Source organism: Anticarsia gemmatalis, chromosome 5, assembly GCF_050436995.1.
Source record: "Anticarsia gemmatalis isolate Benzon Research Colony breed Stoneville strain chromosome 5, ilAntGemm2 primary, whole genome shotgun sequence".
Taxonomy (NCBI): Eukaryota; Metazoa; Arthropoda; class Insecta; order Lepidoptera; family Erebidae; genus Anticarsia; species Anticarsia gemmatalis.
The window spans coordinates 1288669-1305651 of record NC_134749.1 but is presented as its reverse complement, the minus strand read 5'-3'; the positions used below and the strand labels follow the sequence as shown (position 1 = coordinate 1305651).

The 16983-nt window shown below is 33.4% G+C and overlaps 1 protein-coding gene across 3 annotated transcripts in view; it reads left to right on the top strand.

Moving 5' to 3' along the window:
* The window catches only part of Grip (Glutamate receptor interacting protein), a 304859-nt gene extending 288616 nt beyond the window's left edge, over positions 1–16243 (top strand). For 2 of the 3 annotated variants that reach the window (XM_076114043.1, XM_076114046.1), the window contains 11 exons: positions 882–983; positions 3186–3342; positions 4650–4876; positions 5283–5428; positions 6882–7245; positions 7500–7655; positions 7999–8124; positions 8983–9510; positions 10169–10368; positions 11412–11519; positions 13199–16243. In XM_076114043.1, the coding sequence (XP_075970158.1) occupies positions 882–983; positions 3186–3342; positions 4650–4876; positions 5283–5428; positions 6882–7245; positions 7500–7655; positions 7999–8124; positions 8983–9510; positions 10169–10368; positions 11412–11519; positions 13199–13270 (2186 nt within the window). In that variant the 3' untranslated portion in view covers positions 13271–16243. The remainder of the gene's footprint in view (positions 1–881; positions 984–3185; positions 3343–4649; positions 4877–5282; positions 5429–6881; positions 7246–7499; positions 7656–7998; positions 8125–8982; positions 9511–10168; positions 10369–11411; positions 11520–13198) is intronic. The other variant, XM_076114045.1, reaches the window with a different exon arrangement.
* The last annotated feature ends 740 nt before the right edge of the window (positions 16244–16983 follow it).

Genomic DNA, 16983 nt, shown 5'->3' with positions numbered 1-16983 from the left:
AGCTCCCTCTTTTTCCTTCAAAAATTCTTTTTATTGATCAAAAACACAAAAAAAAAATTCTACAGCTGCATCGCTCAAAGAGTTACAATGGACGATATGATAAAAAAACCCTTTTTCCATTGACATTTTAACTTCATACTATACAAACTCAACCAATGCTAAGAGCCACAAAGCTCCATTCAATAATAAAGTAACTGATACTCGTACAACACCCGAGGGATTGACGAATGAATCACAAGTATGGAGCAACTTTGCCAATAACGATGTTATAGTAATAGCTCTCGATGTAGGAACAAGTTTGTTTGCAATCCGACATAGATCTGTGTTAGAACAATGGGTATTATGATATTTAGATGTAATATGGGATGGTTTTGTATTTATGGCTGACTTTCCTATCATATAGCTTTGATTAGGAATGATTTACCCAAATTTAACATGTTCTCTTCTCTCTCTCTCTCTCTCTCTCTCTCTTTCTGTGTCTCTGTTACATGAATTAAGTAATTATTTTGTAGCTATAGATGTCTTTATGAGTCTACAATGCTTGACTTCTAAATATCATCAAACTTTGCTAGACTATATTTTATATTATATCACATTATGAATGAAAGAATCAATCCATTTTCTAGAATGCAGCATTTCACCAGTTTTGGCGTGATTGAGTTACAAACATCCTTTCATATAAAATATAAGTAATAATTTCTAGGTCTCAATATCAAGCATCCAGTATCCAATATTTAGTACTTATTCGTAATAAAGTAGCATCTACATCTTAATTTATAATCTACGTCATCATTTAACAAGATTGATTCTTTATTAGAATTTTAATAAAGTACAAAAAAAACTCATCTCAATGTCATTTTCATGCTTGCATTTTGTTACAGAAAATTCAATATCGGGAACATCAACGCTGAACGCTAAGAAACACCGTCAGAGGAACTACAGGCAGAGCTCGATGCCCAAACTAGGTTTACAAGACGATTACGGTAAGATATTGGATGTAAGATAGATTGTAGTATCATTAGATCGATCATAACTTTGTCTTGAAACTTTGTTAAGAAGCTGTTTTGTTTATTGGTTTACTTTTTGAGTAAATTGGGATATTACACGTGGATGATAAGTGTTATATAATGCTAATATGTATATGTGGTAAAGAAGTGATAACTGGGTCTTTAATTTTGGATGGGTGGACTCGTAACAAAATGTATGATCCTTCGCACCGGAAAGCGTATAAAAATCATGGTATAATATGTATATTTGCTAACAAAAATAATATATACAGAAGTACGACAATGAAAACTCAACATTTAACAAAGGATCTCCATATCTTCTTTCAAAAAATGTTCTTCATAAATAATCCGAAATCGATAGTCCACACTTGATAAAGTAGGTAGGTATAGCACAAAGCGAACGATGCGAGCCACTTCACCGCCACACTCGTGACGTAAGAGATATCCTCGAATTTATCGAACAGATGACGGCCTATCAATACAGCTGATTCAATTACTGTTGCCGATGAGTGAAAAAATTATTGATGCTGTCTTTGTTTTCGTTGTCTTGAAAAATAAAAATTGAAAAGAACGTAACAGTGCTGCATTAATAAAAGTTTTCAATGATTTCTAGAAATAAAGTTCATAAATCAGGGTCAGCTATACGCTAGCAAACGTAGAATAACTGGACGTTCAATTTAGGAACATCTAAGAAAAAATGCTGAAAAAACAGTTTCGTTGACCACTAACATAATATGTGAGTATGTAATAGAGTAAGCAGCTTTGATTATGTCTTTTATATTTTTGTTCTGACTTACAGGACATTATGAAGGCTTGCTTTCAATATCAAGCAACTAAGTTACATAAAAGCGAGTTAGAACTTAACTGAATATACTTTTTGGTAATACAACATTTAGGAATAAGTACACAGAATTGCAGTTTATTGAACACCACATCTGCATTAATTAAGAAGTAAACAAAACAAACGCCAGGCGTCCACAGTTTCGTAGGTACCGCTAATTCCGCGCCACTATTCCTCAACTCAAACAAACTGATCGTAAACAAAATCAGGCCAACTTTGCCAAACAAAGAGAAAAGGATAGGCTTAGTAATTAATTTGCACCAGAAAAACACAGTTACGTATATCTGTCTCCTGTGGTTCTCAACATTGAGGACACAAGAGTGCAAGTTGCATAATCATAAAAAAATACCAAGCATGTTTCATAATATTTTTATCCTCAAAAATATACTTAATGTCTTTGTAAACTTAACTTCAAATAAAGGTGAATTAATTGCAAATCAATAAAAAAACCGAAACATTTGTCAGAACTTTCAGGACAATTATTGTGCGTTCTAAACCTGAAAACGCTCAGAAAACGACCAATAAATGTGGGAAAAGGCAATTTTTCTAAACGCATCTAAGGTTTCAGCGCAAATGATCAATATCTTAGCTACACAAACATAGACATATGACGTCATAGCATTGGCAAAGAAGAACAACATTCAATCGCTTTATCTCGACTATTTTAGAATTTCTCTATTGGCAACTTATCACAAAGAAAGGGTCAACCCCATTGGCCATCTATACAAAAGAGGTCAAGGCTCTTCTTACTCAATGCGGTTCGACCAATTTAACCGCACTTAACCAAGACAACTTTGACCAATAGTGACCAATGTTGGCCAAAATTTTGGGCATTGGCCAAAGGTTGGGAAACAATGCCCTAGCTTATTTGTTTAGGACTACAACTTCCTAGTTTGGTCCAAACATGCGAGGGATGTTGGTGTAAAACATTATGTTAATTAATTTGACAAAAACGTTGATAGGCTTGCGACGTTTAGGATTAGGATTAAGTCAAGGTTTTAATGAAATTAGTTAGCAAATGCATTTTGAAGAGCTTTAATTTAAATTTAACTCTCATAAGGTTAATTAGAGCAAAGATACGGTCTGGGAAGTATGTGCTGTATAAAATGTGATATTAATACATTTTAATTCAGATTTTTTATGAATAAAAATTGATAGCAGTTTTGGTATTTGTGGTTAAATCGTAATCAAAGTGAAAAGAAGACTTTGGATATGGCTTAACTCTTAAGTCTGAAATTATTACTAAGCTTTCATTCTTCTAAGAAATACACCATAGGTAACATAAATAACAGTAAGTTCTCTGAATCTTATATCAATAAATTGTTTTGTTTCAACAGATAGTCAACAGAACTACATGAGCATGGGTGTATGCAGGACAGAGTCGTTGAACATACAACTAGAAGTGCCTCCAGGTCAGAGCTCCGGGCTAGCTGTTCATGAAGAAAACGCTATGTTAGTGATATCACATGTTGCAGCACAGTCTCCGGCTTACAGGTACACTATAATTTGTTCATGTATCTTTTTTAGAATGTTTCTTACAGTTTTTGCTTTTATTTTCCACCTCATATGTCCAACAATGCCTTGGAAGGCGTTGCTGATGTTGGTAACCGGCTTACATGAAAATTTTAAGAAAGAAATTGGAAAAAAATCCTAAAATTGTGATTCTGGAATCCAACTTGAGACCCCGTGATCATTTGTCGCATGGTGTTACGATTAAACTTCAGGCTTATTGTTGAAATGATACTAAATGAATCGGAATTACAAAAAACCAACATTAGGTATATTAAAATAAATATAGCGGGTATTTTTTGCCTATTTTACAACGTCATATTTTACACTCAAAAAAACATGTTTTACACCATAGAGAACCAAATTTTTGTCTAAAATAATACCATTGTGCTGCGGTGTGCACGGAAACGCCACATTTTGTACCAAATAGCCACTGATACGAGTAAAAAGTTCCCGTCCAGCTAATAAAAGGTATGCACTATATTTCAACCTGCGCTTACCATTCCCGTCACATACTCAGTTGATAAGATCATACATACTAATTAGTTCCAAGGAATAATATGACTTAGATAAGGTATCTTATTAGAATATTTCAAGTCTGAACATTTATGTGATTTTTTCAGGTGTTTTTTTTAGGTTTTTCTGCTAGCCACGTGATATTTGTTTACAATATAGTGTAACAAGATCTTGTATACCTAAGAATATTTCAATGATCTTAACCAACCACATCTTTTTTGTTTCTCCGTTGAAAATTGTGATGATATTAACAGGACAACGATGCAAGCAAATACATGAAATAATCTTTACAAATAATAACGGACTCCCTAATTTATGAGCTCTCCTGTAAATAAGTGTATCAAAATAATGTGCAATAGACCCGCTCTATATTACACATGGGATAAACAATATAAACGGTGGGACGTTATGAAAAAATTATAAAGGATACAATTCAATATTATTCTCTAACTGAATACTGACACTATAAAAATTTCAGAATAGCTTACTATCAGATACTCATATGATTGATCTATGGTCTAGATGATAGAGTATTGATCATGAAGTCTTAAATTCGTTTCCCAGGTTAAGCAAAATGCTATTAATTAATGGTTTTACTTCATAATAGAAACCTACTAACAGCTCGGTATATGCCAATAGGCCTATCGCCCTCCATAAATACAGGCATTGACATTGTAAATTGCAAATGTATTTCATACTCTTTTACCCAACACACTTGGGTGTACTTAATAGGCTTGATTTATATAAAATAATCAAATAATTATTTTTGTCTTTAGATCTGGCTGCCTCCAAATCCGTGACAGAGTGATGTCTATCAACGGCCACGAGAACTTAACAGTGGACGTTGCCAACGAGATACTGCAACGAAGGAACGACTCACACAACCCTAAGTATTTGACGTTAAACGTGGAGTTCAGCATGCCTAATACTATTGAAGCTTCCAGTGGCGTGTTCAATGTTAAGTTGGCGAAGACTACTGCTGGGCTGGGGGTTACTATTACAGGTAATTTAAAATTTAGTATTGATTAGCTTTTTTGCAAATAAACCGGATCAACATTAAGATAAGATAATATTTTATTTTGCAAATGGAATTATTTTGCATTGGAATGTTTCTTTTAAATACATAGACATTAAGATTAAGAATTGTATTTGAAGAGTGTCAATTTCTTTTTACTCATTAATAACGTTGTAATCTTATATTTACGAAATATATATTTTTGACATAGTTGTAAACCGTATAGAACATTTTCTATACTTGATTATTTGAATACTAACATTATATTTTTTTGCATTTGAATAGTTGGTTTTCAAATTCTCAAATAAAACCTAAACTTAAGTTACTTAAATTAATACCACCATATTATTTTTTTAAGTCTTATTTAGTCTAACACATGTTTCTATTTATACAGGGTGTAAACAAAAACTACTAAGCAACGAAGAGCCTATGGTGATATCAGATATCAAGCCGGGCTCCGTGGCTCATCGGAGCGGGGCTCTAGCACCCGGTGATCAGTTACTAGCAATTAATGGACAACCACTGCATAATTTATCATTGGTAAGTGTTGCCATTTGCTAGCGGGCTATCAGCTTTTTTTAATGGGGCAGTTTGATACATACTAGCAACTTCGCTTGCGCCACATAAGAGAGGATGGGTCATAATTTTCCCCGTATTTGCAACATTTTTCGTTGTTACTCGGCTTCTGATATTCATAGCGTAATGTTATATAACCTTCCTCAATAAATAGGCTATCCATCAGTAAAATATTTTTTTAAATCGCATCAATAGGTCCTGAGATCATGGCGTATAATTTAAACTAGTACTTTCTATTTATCAAGGAACTATGAACACATCATATTATGTGTGTTAAGAAAATAAGTACCAAATAAAAGAGACGAATTATATTATTCTTGTTCCTTTGAAGAGGTCATAAAACTGTCATCGTTATTCATCAAACGGTCTAATGATTATGATTTTAAACTTCATACAGTAACGGCTTACCTGTAGACAGGATAAATTAATCTCAACTAAAGGTTAATCAGACGGAAAATGCATCGTGACTAAGAACTCATACAGATAAATGTGCATTGAATAATTATGATAATTTGTTTTCCTTTAAATATCACATTTATCTTACTGTTCAGAGACTGATAAAATAGGTATAACTCTACTTTAGCCCGATTTTCTAAAGTCAGTACCATCGAGTAGCGAGCGTTCGATATTTAAAACTGGTAGAAGAAATATCATGTGGAGTCCACTAGAGGCGCTGCCCAGTTTTTCATACAACCTTTCTCAATAGTCATTCGGATGTCAGTAGTGGTAGGAGATGTCCTGTTTCAACTCTCGACAATTGAGTAACTCTCAGTAACCGTCAGTACTTAGAACAGCTGGAACAGTCGAATACCGCAAAGATCAGACAAATGCATTCCAATCATGTCTTACACCAAAATTCTCCAGCATTAGTCCCATTAATATCTAAAGAATAGACCGATCTAACTTCCAATCTAAGATCGTTAGGAAGCTGTCCCATTGAACTATTATAATCAATTCGCTCCCGGTTTGAACGCATTTCGCTTAGTTGACGAGGTCGACTGAGATGCCAATAATGCACTGCTATTATGATTTAATCAAAGGGTTCGAATCAGGCGAATCTATTCTTAGATGACCTGTGTGCTAAATATTTCCTAAGTGACTGCAATTGTGTCTGCATATATCACATATAGTGCCTATTGTAAGATGATAACATCGATAAATACCAATAATGTAAGGGTATTATAATATACCTATGCATACTAGCATTGGTATATAATAATACAGTACAAATAAGTAACCACAAACTTAACTTACTTCTGTATCTATCTCCTCCTATAACGAGCGAGGAGAAAAATCTTAAGTCTGTTACACTGGGCGAGTACCAAAATCGCGTTAAAAATAACTGGCCACTTTTTTGTAACCATTAAAATTACCTTTTTCACGTATGTATCATACTAATTTAAAATTATTATTTAAGGACACCGCCTTCAACATCCTCCAAAACTCTCCCGACGACATAATAACCTTAAAAATTCGCAAACGAGACCTCACAGAAGACTGGTCGAACATCCACAAGCACAACGCGAAACTAACACTACAGAGTTTTAGTAATATTGAAACAAAAGCCGTGGTCCATAGTGGGGAAGACTCTGGCCATCATACGGAGAGTCCTAATAATAGTGCCAAGGAAAGTGAAAGGAGTCATGCAAGTAGTAATGAGAACGGTAATACTGCGGTCTTTGCTGTGGAGTTGATTAAGCAGGAAAGTGGACCGCTAGGTCTTACTATTGCTGGGAGTGAGGATGTTACACAGCCTATACTGTTGAGTGGATTGGTTGAAGGTAAGTCCTTCTTAATTTCAATTCATCAGTCAATCAAAAAAAATTCGCAGTTGAAAATGAGTCTCAGCTGAAGAATCTGATATCAAAGACTAAAATATAATTTATTTTGTTTTGCAAAATGTTTACTATCAAAATTAAGATCATCTATCGAAATGAATGTATTGGAAACAGCTTAAGTTTTTTTTTTATACATCTATTTCTTTTTACAGTTGTATGCCTTTTTTATTCAGTTTTAAATATGTTTTTCTCGACAGGTGGTGTTGCAGAAAAATGTGGTAAATTAGCTATAGGTGATGAACTGCTTAGTATAAATGGTGAAAGTGTCCTAAACAAACCACTGTCGGAAGCAATCAAGTTGTTACAACAGAGTGGACAGAGAGTGCAGTTGCAATTATGTAGGAAAGTTACAGGTAAATAATTTTCTTCCATTTTTCACCTTAATTTTAGGTTGCTCCATGTAAAACACTGGTATGCAACTGCATCCAGTAAGACTGGAAGCCGATTAGCCGACTCGAGCATAGTTTGAAAGAAAGGCTAAGTTGATTATAATTTATTCGGTTAGATATTGGAATGCTGGCCTTGTTTTATCATTTGAAATACAATCCTATACTTAAATGTACCAATACATTGTTAAATACTACGTGTTTGGTTAGATTGCCGGATTGAGACGAGTATTATTGTAATTTTCTCTTTCGGTCTTCCTGTTTTCAATCATCTACATGAACAGTGAACACCTCTCTTTCTTTATAACAGGTTCAATTGATCAAGAATCAAGTGCAAGAGACTCAAGTCATTCTACATCTAGTCCTGGACTATCTAACGACAGTGCTGTTGAATCCTGGGATCAGAATACTCCAGTCAGAACTAGCGCTAATTGTGGTAAGATATTTTGATCATTTGAAGAGGTGATAGATTTTTTAAAAAGCTGTTGTCATTAGGAGATAGTATATGTTATTCTTGCTTATGGAACAATTAACACGGTTATTTAAAACTAGTTTTTACCAACAAAAATACATAATAATATCAGCTACACTACCTACATTATAATTTATGTTCATACTAACGTGGTTGGAATTTGAATATAAACAGTCCCTTTATTCAGATGCTAGCTCAAATTTATCGTGTCGTCAAGTAGATTCTTGAAAATTTTCAATTCAAATCTATTTATTGACATATTTAGGGCAAAAACATTTCACTTGAAATATCTTGCAAAGCCTAAATATAGAAGATAATAAGACACAAAGAAACAAAACAAAAGGCGGTTATTGTTTGTCGATTATCAACCATTGTTTCAAGATCAAAGACATCATTGTCTTTATAACCCTTTGTTTGCCTTCGTTATAATTCATTGAGCACTAATCTCTTTAGTGTTAAGTCTTACGAAAACAGTATGAATATAATAATAGATACTTTTATCCCTACCTTATCGCCCTACCTATCCTGTACCATATCGAATCTCTTTGGATAACTCAATATCTTAATGATTGTAGTAGTCGAGACCACATTTTAACTTCCTTCATATTAACTGATCCAATTGATACGATATACCGAAGTCATATGCGATAATTTATTTTTTGTACCCAATACCCATATTTTTCTCAAACCAATCGTGTGTTAGGTACAGAACTTCCAGTTCCAAGTACTGCGGAAGGAAAAATGTCACTCGTTATTACTATAGTATACTTATAACAAAGCTTTTACTAATCACAGACAGTACCACATCACATAAAAGTAAAGTTTACGTTATAGGTAACTCCGAGGTAATAGAATACGCGGTACCAGACAAGACAAGAATGATGGACAAGCAGCCTTACTCCCCAACCGACGAAGACAAACTCCTGGCTTCAACCTTCAATTCAGCGGCTCCATACAGCATCAACGACTTACCTCTACCAAACTACTCTTTAAATAACTCTTTAAAGACTTTCCACTATGAGAATACGTGTATCATTCCTGATAATACTCTGAAGAATAAACAGAATATTACTAGAGAGGACGACGTTCAGCAGATAGAGATTTTAACTTCGAATATGAAGGATTGCCAGCTTCATAATATGGAGAAAGCTTCGTGCAAATGTGATTACGTGCAGATGGGACCTTATGGAATTGTGTCGCCAAAAACTAGGAGGCCTAATTGGGACAGTGATTATTTAAATAATGGTATCTATACGGTGACCACGCCGCAGAAGTCTCCGATGAAACCTGGCGTACCGGGAACCAGTTTCCAGTTTTCAACAAGTCCTATCTACGAAAACGATGTGCCAGGTAAATATAACTAAATAAATAACTAAACACATTAATATCCTACTGCTAGGCAAGGGTCTCCCCCGTAATGAGGGACGGGCTAGGCCTTGAGTCCACCACGCTGGTCAAATGCGGGTTGGGAAATATAACAAATTTTCTTTTATTCAATCGAAAAAAAGAGTAAAATTTAGCTTGGATTCTGGATTTTATCCCGAATGCTACAAAGTATTCTTCTATCATGAAACTCTTAGTAGCAACATGGATTATTTACCGTGTCTAGTTTATGGCCGATTGGACACTCGACATTACACTTTCAACTCATATAAAGACAATGTATTTTCTATCACTTTTTATGTTCGAAACTATGACCCAAGGATTTAAAAACAATCATGACAGAAATGCTTAGGACATAGAATCATAATTTAACATTCTTTTGCGTATCCAACTGCTAATCACAAGGCCTTAGGCTTGATTACCGGGTCTAGCAGAGTGCAATTGGGTGATCCCAATTAATGAGGGGACTTCATTCATTGGGATCACCCGATCACGAGATCAACCCACATTTCGCCATAATTTTTTTTTTAATTGTTATGTGTAAACTCTGCCTACACCTCCAAATATAACAGGCATAATATTCCTTATCTACGTGTGAATATAATTTTGTATGTTCTTCTCCTAGGCCTCTACAGCTCCGAAGCCGTATCCCCCGCCCGAGGGTCCATCCACCACGTGATACTGTACAAGGATGCGATCTACGACGACTACGGGTTCTCAGTGTCTGATGGACTCTATGAGAGAGGGGTATACATCAACCGAATCAGGAAAGGAGGTCCCGCAGACATCGTGGGGCTGTTGAGGCCGTATGATAGAATTTTGCAGGTAACTATTTGACAGAAAACTCTATTTTGGTGTGATGTGACCCTCTAAAAACTAAAACTTTGTGATAAACCAACAAACGAATCGTATCATTCAGTTTTACCGCAAAAGCGAAACGTGAAGTACGCGAAGTTATAATTCTGAGAAAAACTGTATTCCGCATTATTTTTAAAACATACATTTGTAATTGTATGTAGTGTAATATTATTAACTTAACACATCTTTACACCGTAATAACACAAAAAAATCTTTGCGTAATACCAACAACAAAAGCACACTAAAAAGTAAATAATAATATACTGTTATTAAAATTGCATAAATTTAAATTAATGTTAAACAAAAAAAATAATTTCATATGATTTAAATTAATCTGTAGAACAATGTTTAATGTATTGTGCATTTTTGATATTATTATCTAAAATATTTCGCTATGAAATAAAAGCATAAAAACACATAGTCATTACAGCAACAAAAAAAAACAGTATAATCCGGATCGCATTAATCTAACCCAATTTGCGCCACCTTTGATAATTATAATTAAAAATTAGGACTAAATATATTTGATCCAATTACTTTAATAACAAAACCTTTGCTTTATAAAGCTACATTAGGTAATTAGGACATACAGCCAGGTGTGTTTAATGTACGGAACCCTCGCGTTTGGACAAAGCTTGTTTCAATTTTATTTTCGAAGCCATTATTTTATTTGAACGCTTGCTTGAACTAATTTTGTAATTCTATACTACTAAAGCTATACCTAAATATTATTTATTTCATCGCGTTATTTGAATATCGTTATTGGATTTTGAAAACTATTAGAAAATTATATTATCGACTGCTGTGTTTAAATACATAACTGTCTCCTCCTGGAATGAGGGAAGGGTAAGACTATGAGTCTACCAAGCTGGGCTGGTTCTTCTTGGGGACTTTACAATGCTTCAAAACTTTGCTAAAGAACTCCCAGATATTCAATGAATGAAATGAACTAACGAATAAGAATCAGTCCATAATCTGAATGTACTTTAAAATGAAATTACTATTACCAGGTAAACGGGACGAGGACAGTGGAGTACGACTGCTGCCTCACAGTACCTCTCATCGCATCAGCGGGCGACCGCCTCGAAATTGTCGTGCAAAGGCTCGTCACCTCCAGGGTAAGAACATTATTATTTAAGAACCTAAGGCTCTTCGTACACTTAGCCAGTTGCGCTCACCGGTCAGTAAACGACCTGTGGGTTAAGCAATCCTTGGCGCGGTCATTCCATAGATGGGTGACCGCATAGTGGTACGAATGTCGGCGAGGCGACTCGTCTACGAACATCCAAGGATTTGTATGGCGGCAGTCGTTTGAAGACTAAAATCGTTGAGTATCAAATACTTGCGCAGCGTAATGTACGAAGGGCCTAAAGAATCAAAAGAATCTCCCTCGTCAGCTCAGCCAAATTGGACTGACTCAGCAATTACTTTCAGTCGACCTGTTGGAAATTTATTATCTAGGAAAGTTGCTAGGCTAAGATTTTAGCTTTAAGTATTAAGTGTAAAATGCTGGGTGACGTTTGGAGATTTAAGTGATTTTTTTGGCTTTGTTCGCAGCAGGGCAGACTTTTACTACGTCTGTATTAAAAAGATTACAAAAATGTGGATGAAAAAAATATTCTTACGCGTGTGAAATTTCATTGTAAATGATATTGTGAATTAAATTTTCACTTAAAATTGGATGTAAAAATTGGGCAACGGCATTTACTCTTTGTGACTTTAAGTACGATTGTTTTTCTATTTGTCTCCATTTCATATAAAACTATACATATTTTAGTATAAAGTTTTACACTACAGTATCTCATTTCATTTACACACACGTAGAGAATGAAAAACTGTCACTTGGAACCCTACCAATCCAGTTAAGATAAACATGCGATACAGCATTTTTCAACTTCATTTTTAACAGGAAAAATGTCCAATTCCTTAACACTCCCGCCGTACAATATTTCACAGAATACCGAAAAGCACAAAAGAATTCTGAAACTGTATATTTTACTGCTGAGAACGAGCTTTAATATAATGCATTTATTATTCTGTATGTACCCAATAATGTGCCATTTTCATACACGACTGGCTTAAAATCGTTTACTATATGATTTGAAACGTTTTACTCTTATTCTTGAGGAATTGATCCTTTTGACAAAGAAAATTATGTTAAGTGACGAGTTCTTTGACTGTTGACTTGTGAACAAACGTATCAATTTGACGTATCTACGTCTCGTTTTGAAGGTAAACGATCCCTTTTAGATACCGGTAATTTGAATAATTCTTTTTTACATTAACGCCGGGTGTGTATACATTTCAATGAAGAAACGAAATTGCTACCGTGTAAGGCGAAATTATTGATATGTTGTGGTAATTGGATATGAAAGTCTAAATGTAGGTCTACGCTAGAGCCGACCACAAATTTCTTTTAAAATTGCAGTGGTTCGTGATTTTCTCGTTACACAAATCTTTGCTAGGATTGCTTGCACCTCGTGCTCGGGTCCTTCAGCGTAGACTCATCATAACACGTAAATTCAGTCACGCCATACAGTGCTTCTCACTAGCATTTCTACGAGCATAGATGTAGGACTCGGACTGTAAAATGTACATTTCTATAACAGAAAGTAGGTCCAAATAAAGTTAGAATTTCTGGTTGTGTCCCCTCACATTGTGTCCTGTCTCCTTCTTGAATCGTAATCTTTGGATTGAAATCTTATATCTAGAGGTGTTATACAAATAATTTGCGACAGCGTTCATCTCATATTTTCATTTAATCAAAATACAATATAAAAATATACTTTTGTTGCAGGATTTAAAGAATCAGCGTTTGGACGACAGCTCAAGCCCGAGTGACAGTAGTATTGTGACTAAGACAATTTAGTGTATAACCCGACTTTAGTGAAATCACTCCAAAGACTCTGAAATTTAGCTTTAAGTGGATATTTCATGCGGCCGTGGTATAATTATAGTATAACTGTGTAAATATACCTATAGTTACGTATAAGCTTTGGGCCTTTAAAAAAATATAGAAAAATGATTTGCCTTTGGTATTTTATTAATATTAGTTGCTAATAAGGGCGTTTAATACACCAGGCTTTACTGGGAATACAATAAGACACTAGTATAAATACAAACGTGCTGAAAGTTGGTATTTATACTTGCGAGCTCATGCAGGCGTAGAAATTCTTATTTGCTTACAAGCGCGTATACGTAATACGCGTTCGTAAGCGATACGAGCGTAAATATTCACGCTTGTAAGCGTTGCGAGCGAGGATAATATACGCGCTCATAAGCGAACGCCCGGTTTGTCAACGTCCTAAAATACATAATATATTGTGTGGTCAATCATCACAGATGATAATTATAAGGCGAATTTAATTACATCGGAATAAATGGTGCGACATAGTTGTAATATCGTTACGCATCATTATTATAATTAAAATAATATAACTATTAGAAAATTATAACAGTGTTTTAGTATCTTGGTGTAAAATTTAGTTTAATGCTTTTTAAATTCTAAAATAGTGACCCCAAGCTTGGTGCAACATTTTTATCTAGTAATCGCCAAAGACGATTTGTAGCTATAATTATAATTATAAATAATTAATATAGAATAATTATTATCTTAGATATAGTATTAAATGTTGTTTTATAATCCCATAATGTGCCTAAGTGTTCAATAATGCCTGAATCGTGTGAAAGGGATACGTTGTGTATAATATTATTATTAATAATTATAATGAAGTATAGTATAAAATGTAATTATAGTAAAATATAATTGGATAAAAATCCAATTATTCATGCTAATTTTAAATTAAATATTCGAGGAATTTCAGTTCAATATAACTAAGGTTATTTAAGGATTAAAATTAAAGTTTAGGTGTCTTCATACTTTTCAGGCATTGAAATTATTTACCAAAGAGGTTTTTAAAGCACCGCCGTATCTTGCCAAATGGAATTAGAGATTACTAATTTATTATAATTGGGTATTTTATCACCTTAATTATTTTTATTTACAAGACATTTCTGCCATACTGGAATATGCATTTTGTAATAATAGAAATCTGATATAATTATTTTAATTTTAAATACAAATTTTAAAAGTATTTGGTTATTGCAAATAATGAAAATAATTCATAAAATTAACATACACAAATATTACATTAATTTAATTAAGAAGCCATATTTTACATAAATAATACAATTACAAAGAACTCATAACTTTATTACTTTTGTTTCGAAATGGAAATTTAACATTTAAAATGGTCACTCAATAATTAATTATTTAAATGAAAACGAAGTTATAATTAAATTAAAAACTTTCATTTATAAATGTAAATAGTGATAAATAAATTTGTGTAGTATATTATTGTTGTTGAAATCAGACTGATAGCGATTTTAAAACTAGATATTTAGTGAATGTATAAAAGTTAGTTTATAATAACTGGTCTGTTGTTAGTGAACTTGTGAACTATCTTTAGAATAAGCATCTTTGTATTTTGATCTTGAATATTATTGGCATAGATTAAACATCATTAAATTTCAATATACAAAATCTTAAACTTCTACATATTCTTTCGAATTAACATAACGATTAAGTTTAAGAATATATCATTGCCAGAATATTTAAAATCTTATATTTTCTTGGTTGATTTATATTTCGAGTTTATAAAAAGTTTAAGGTTTAAAATATGTCAGTATATCAAATAATGATCCTATCATCGGTGACAAGAACTTTACAAGAAGTAAAGTAAATGCCACCGGATTTAAGTTGACACTGAGAATCCCACGGTGTGTATGTAATTTTTTCAGCTTTTCAACTATCTTTATGCTTAATTTCATCAAAATGTGTTCAGTGATTTTTGTGGCAAAGCCGTGAAAGCGAAACAAACAGGTAGACATTTTATATTATTGATATATATTAATCTGATATTTTAGGTACTCTAACAGAAACTATGCCAATAATATTCAATAAAAATGTAAAATAATAATAAAATTTATTTGTAACGTTTGTTAACATTAAACACTTAGAAAACAGAAAGACTTTGTAATCTAATAGGAGTTATTGAAATACCAAGTTTGTTGTAGATAGAACAAAATATACATCAATACAGCTGCGTTTATTTCTCTTCTCTATAATATAATTTTATCAAATTAATTAAAACAAAAACATTTCATGTATTTTACATGTATCCTTTCTACCTGTTAAATTTCGAATTAATTAATAACCGAGATGAAATTTAAGATGAACTTAATTATTAATATATCAGTTCGATAAAAGTGAATAAAAAAACCGAATGACTTATTACTTCTCAATAAGTACACTGTAGCTTATCAGGTAAAATACTGACAGCCATTTACATACATACATAATAATACCTATAGGACACTTGCGCAAGTCATGAAAGTTGTCCTAAATGACATGATCATTGTTTCTATACTCTCAATTCGATACAAAATCTAATCCTTGTCATTCAACTCAATTGTTTATTTAAAATAATTACTGAGAGCCGCTTAAAATGCCTTTTGGATATCAATTCGTAATATAAAAGTCAGGTAGGTAATGTTGACGTTATAATGGCAATAAATCAGTGGTCATATCTTCAAAATATTATTTGAAACCATCAAAAATTACTTATATTCTCGGCTTTGAACAGTTTTACTATAGTTTGCTTAGTAAAAACATTCTCCCGTAACATAATTGTGTATGTAGATAGTTTGTAATTTTTTACATTTTATTTTTGTACCCTTAATTGTAAGGATAATTTATATTATTGTCAATTAATGTGTAATTAATTGAAAAAAATAGAAGAGAGCCTAGCTACAACACTCTTAATAAAATGATATGCGTGATTGAATATGTACTCGTTTTATTTATACCCTTCTACTTTCAACACTATGTACTAGAAACGATTTCGTATGCCAATATCGACAAACTTAAGTACCCTTAAAATACTTTGTTTCAAAGTTTCAAACTCTACTTAATAATAATGTCCTTCTAGCCGATATACAGCTACGGCGGTCAGTTTCATTGAAACTGGCCATCTGTGCAGGACTTTGTTTATAGTGTCCAAGTGTGTGCACAATTCACAAATATACTCTCTATTCCATCACTCTCATAGTCCGGTGGGACGGATAACTGACACGACCAGTGAGAGGTCAGGCGCAGGACCGACGGCTTTACGTGCTCTCCGAGGCACGGAGGTCTTCGACCTCAACTTCCCAACTCCGGGCAATCTCTAAGAAATTATTAACACAAAATCTCAGAAAATACTTTTTGGCCCGACCCAGGATTCGAACCCGAGACCTCTCGCACGGCAGTCGCATATACTACCGACCGCGCCACATAGTATTAATAGATTGTAGAAAACATGATGACAGCATGAATTGCTTTGCAACACACCTCCAATTTGACAAAAAATGTGTGAACAATTTAGTATATTATATACATACATAGTAATATTTAAATACATTACTGCGCTGGTACGATTTATGCCAGACGTTATTGAATAAAATTGCAAAAAATGGGTTGTTTTGTGAAATTGCTTTTATGGAGTATAAACTCACTGCTTTGAGGAAAAAAGTTAAAGCTAT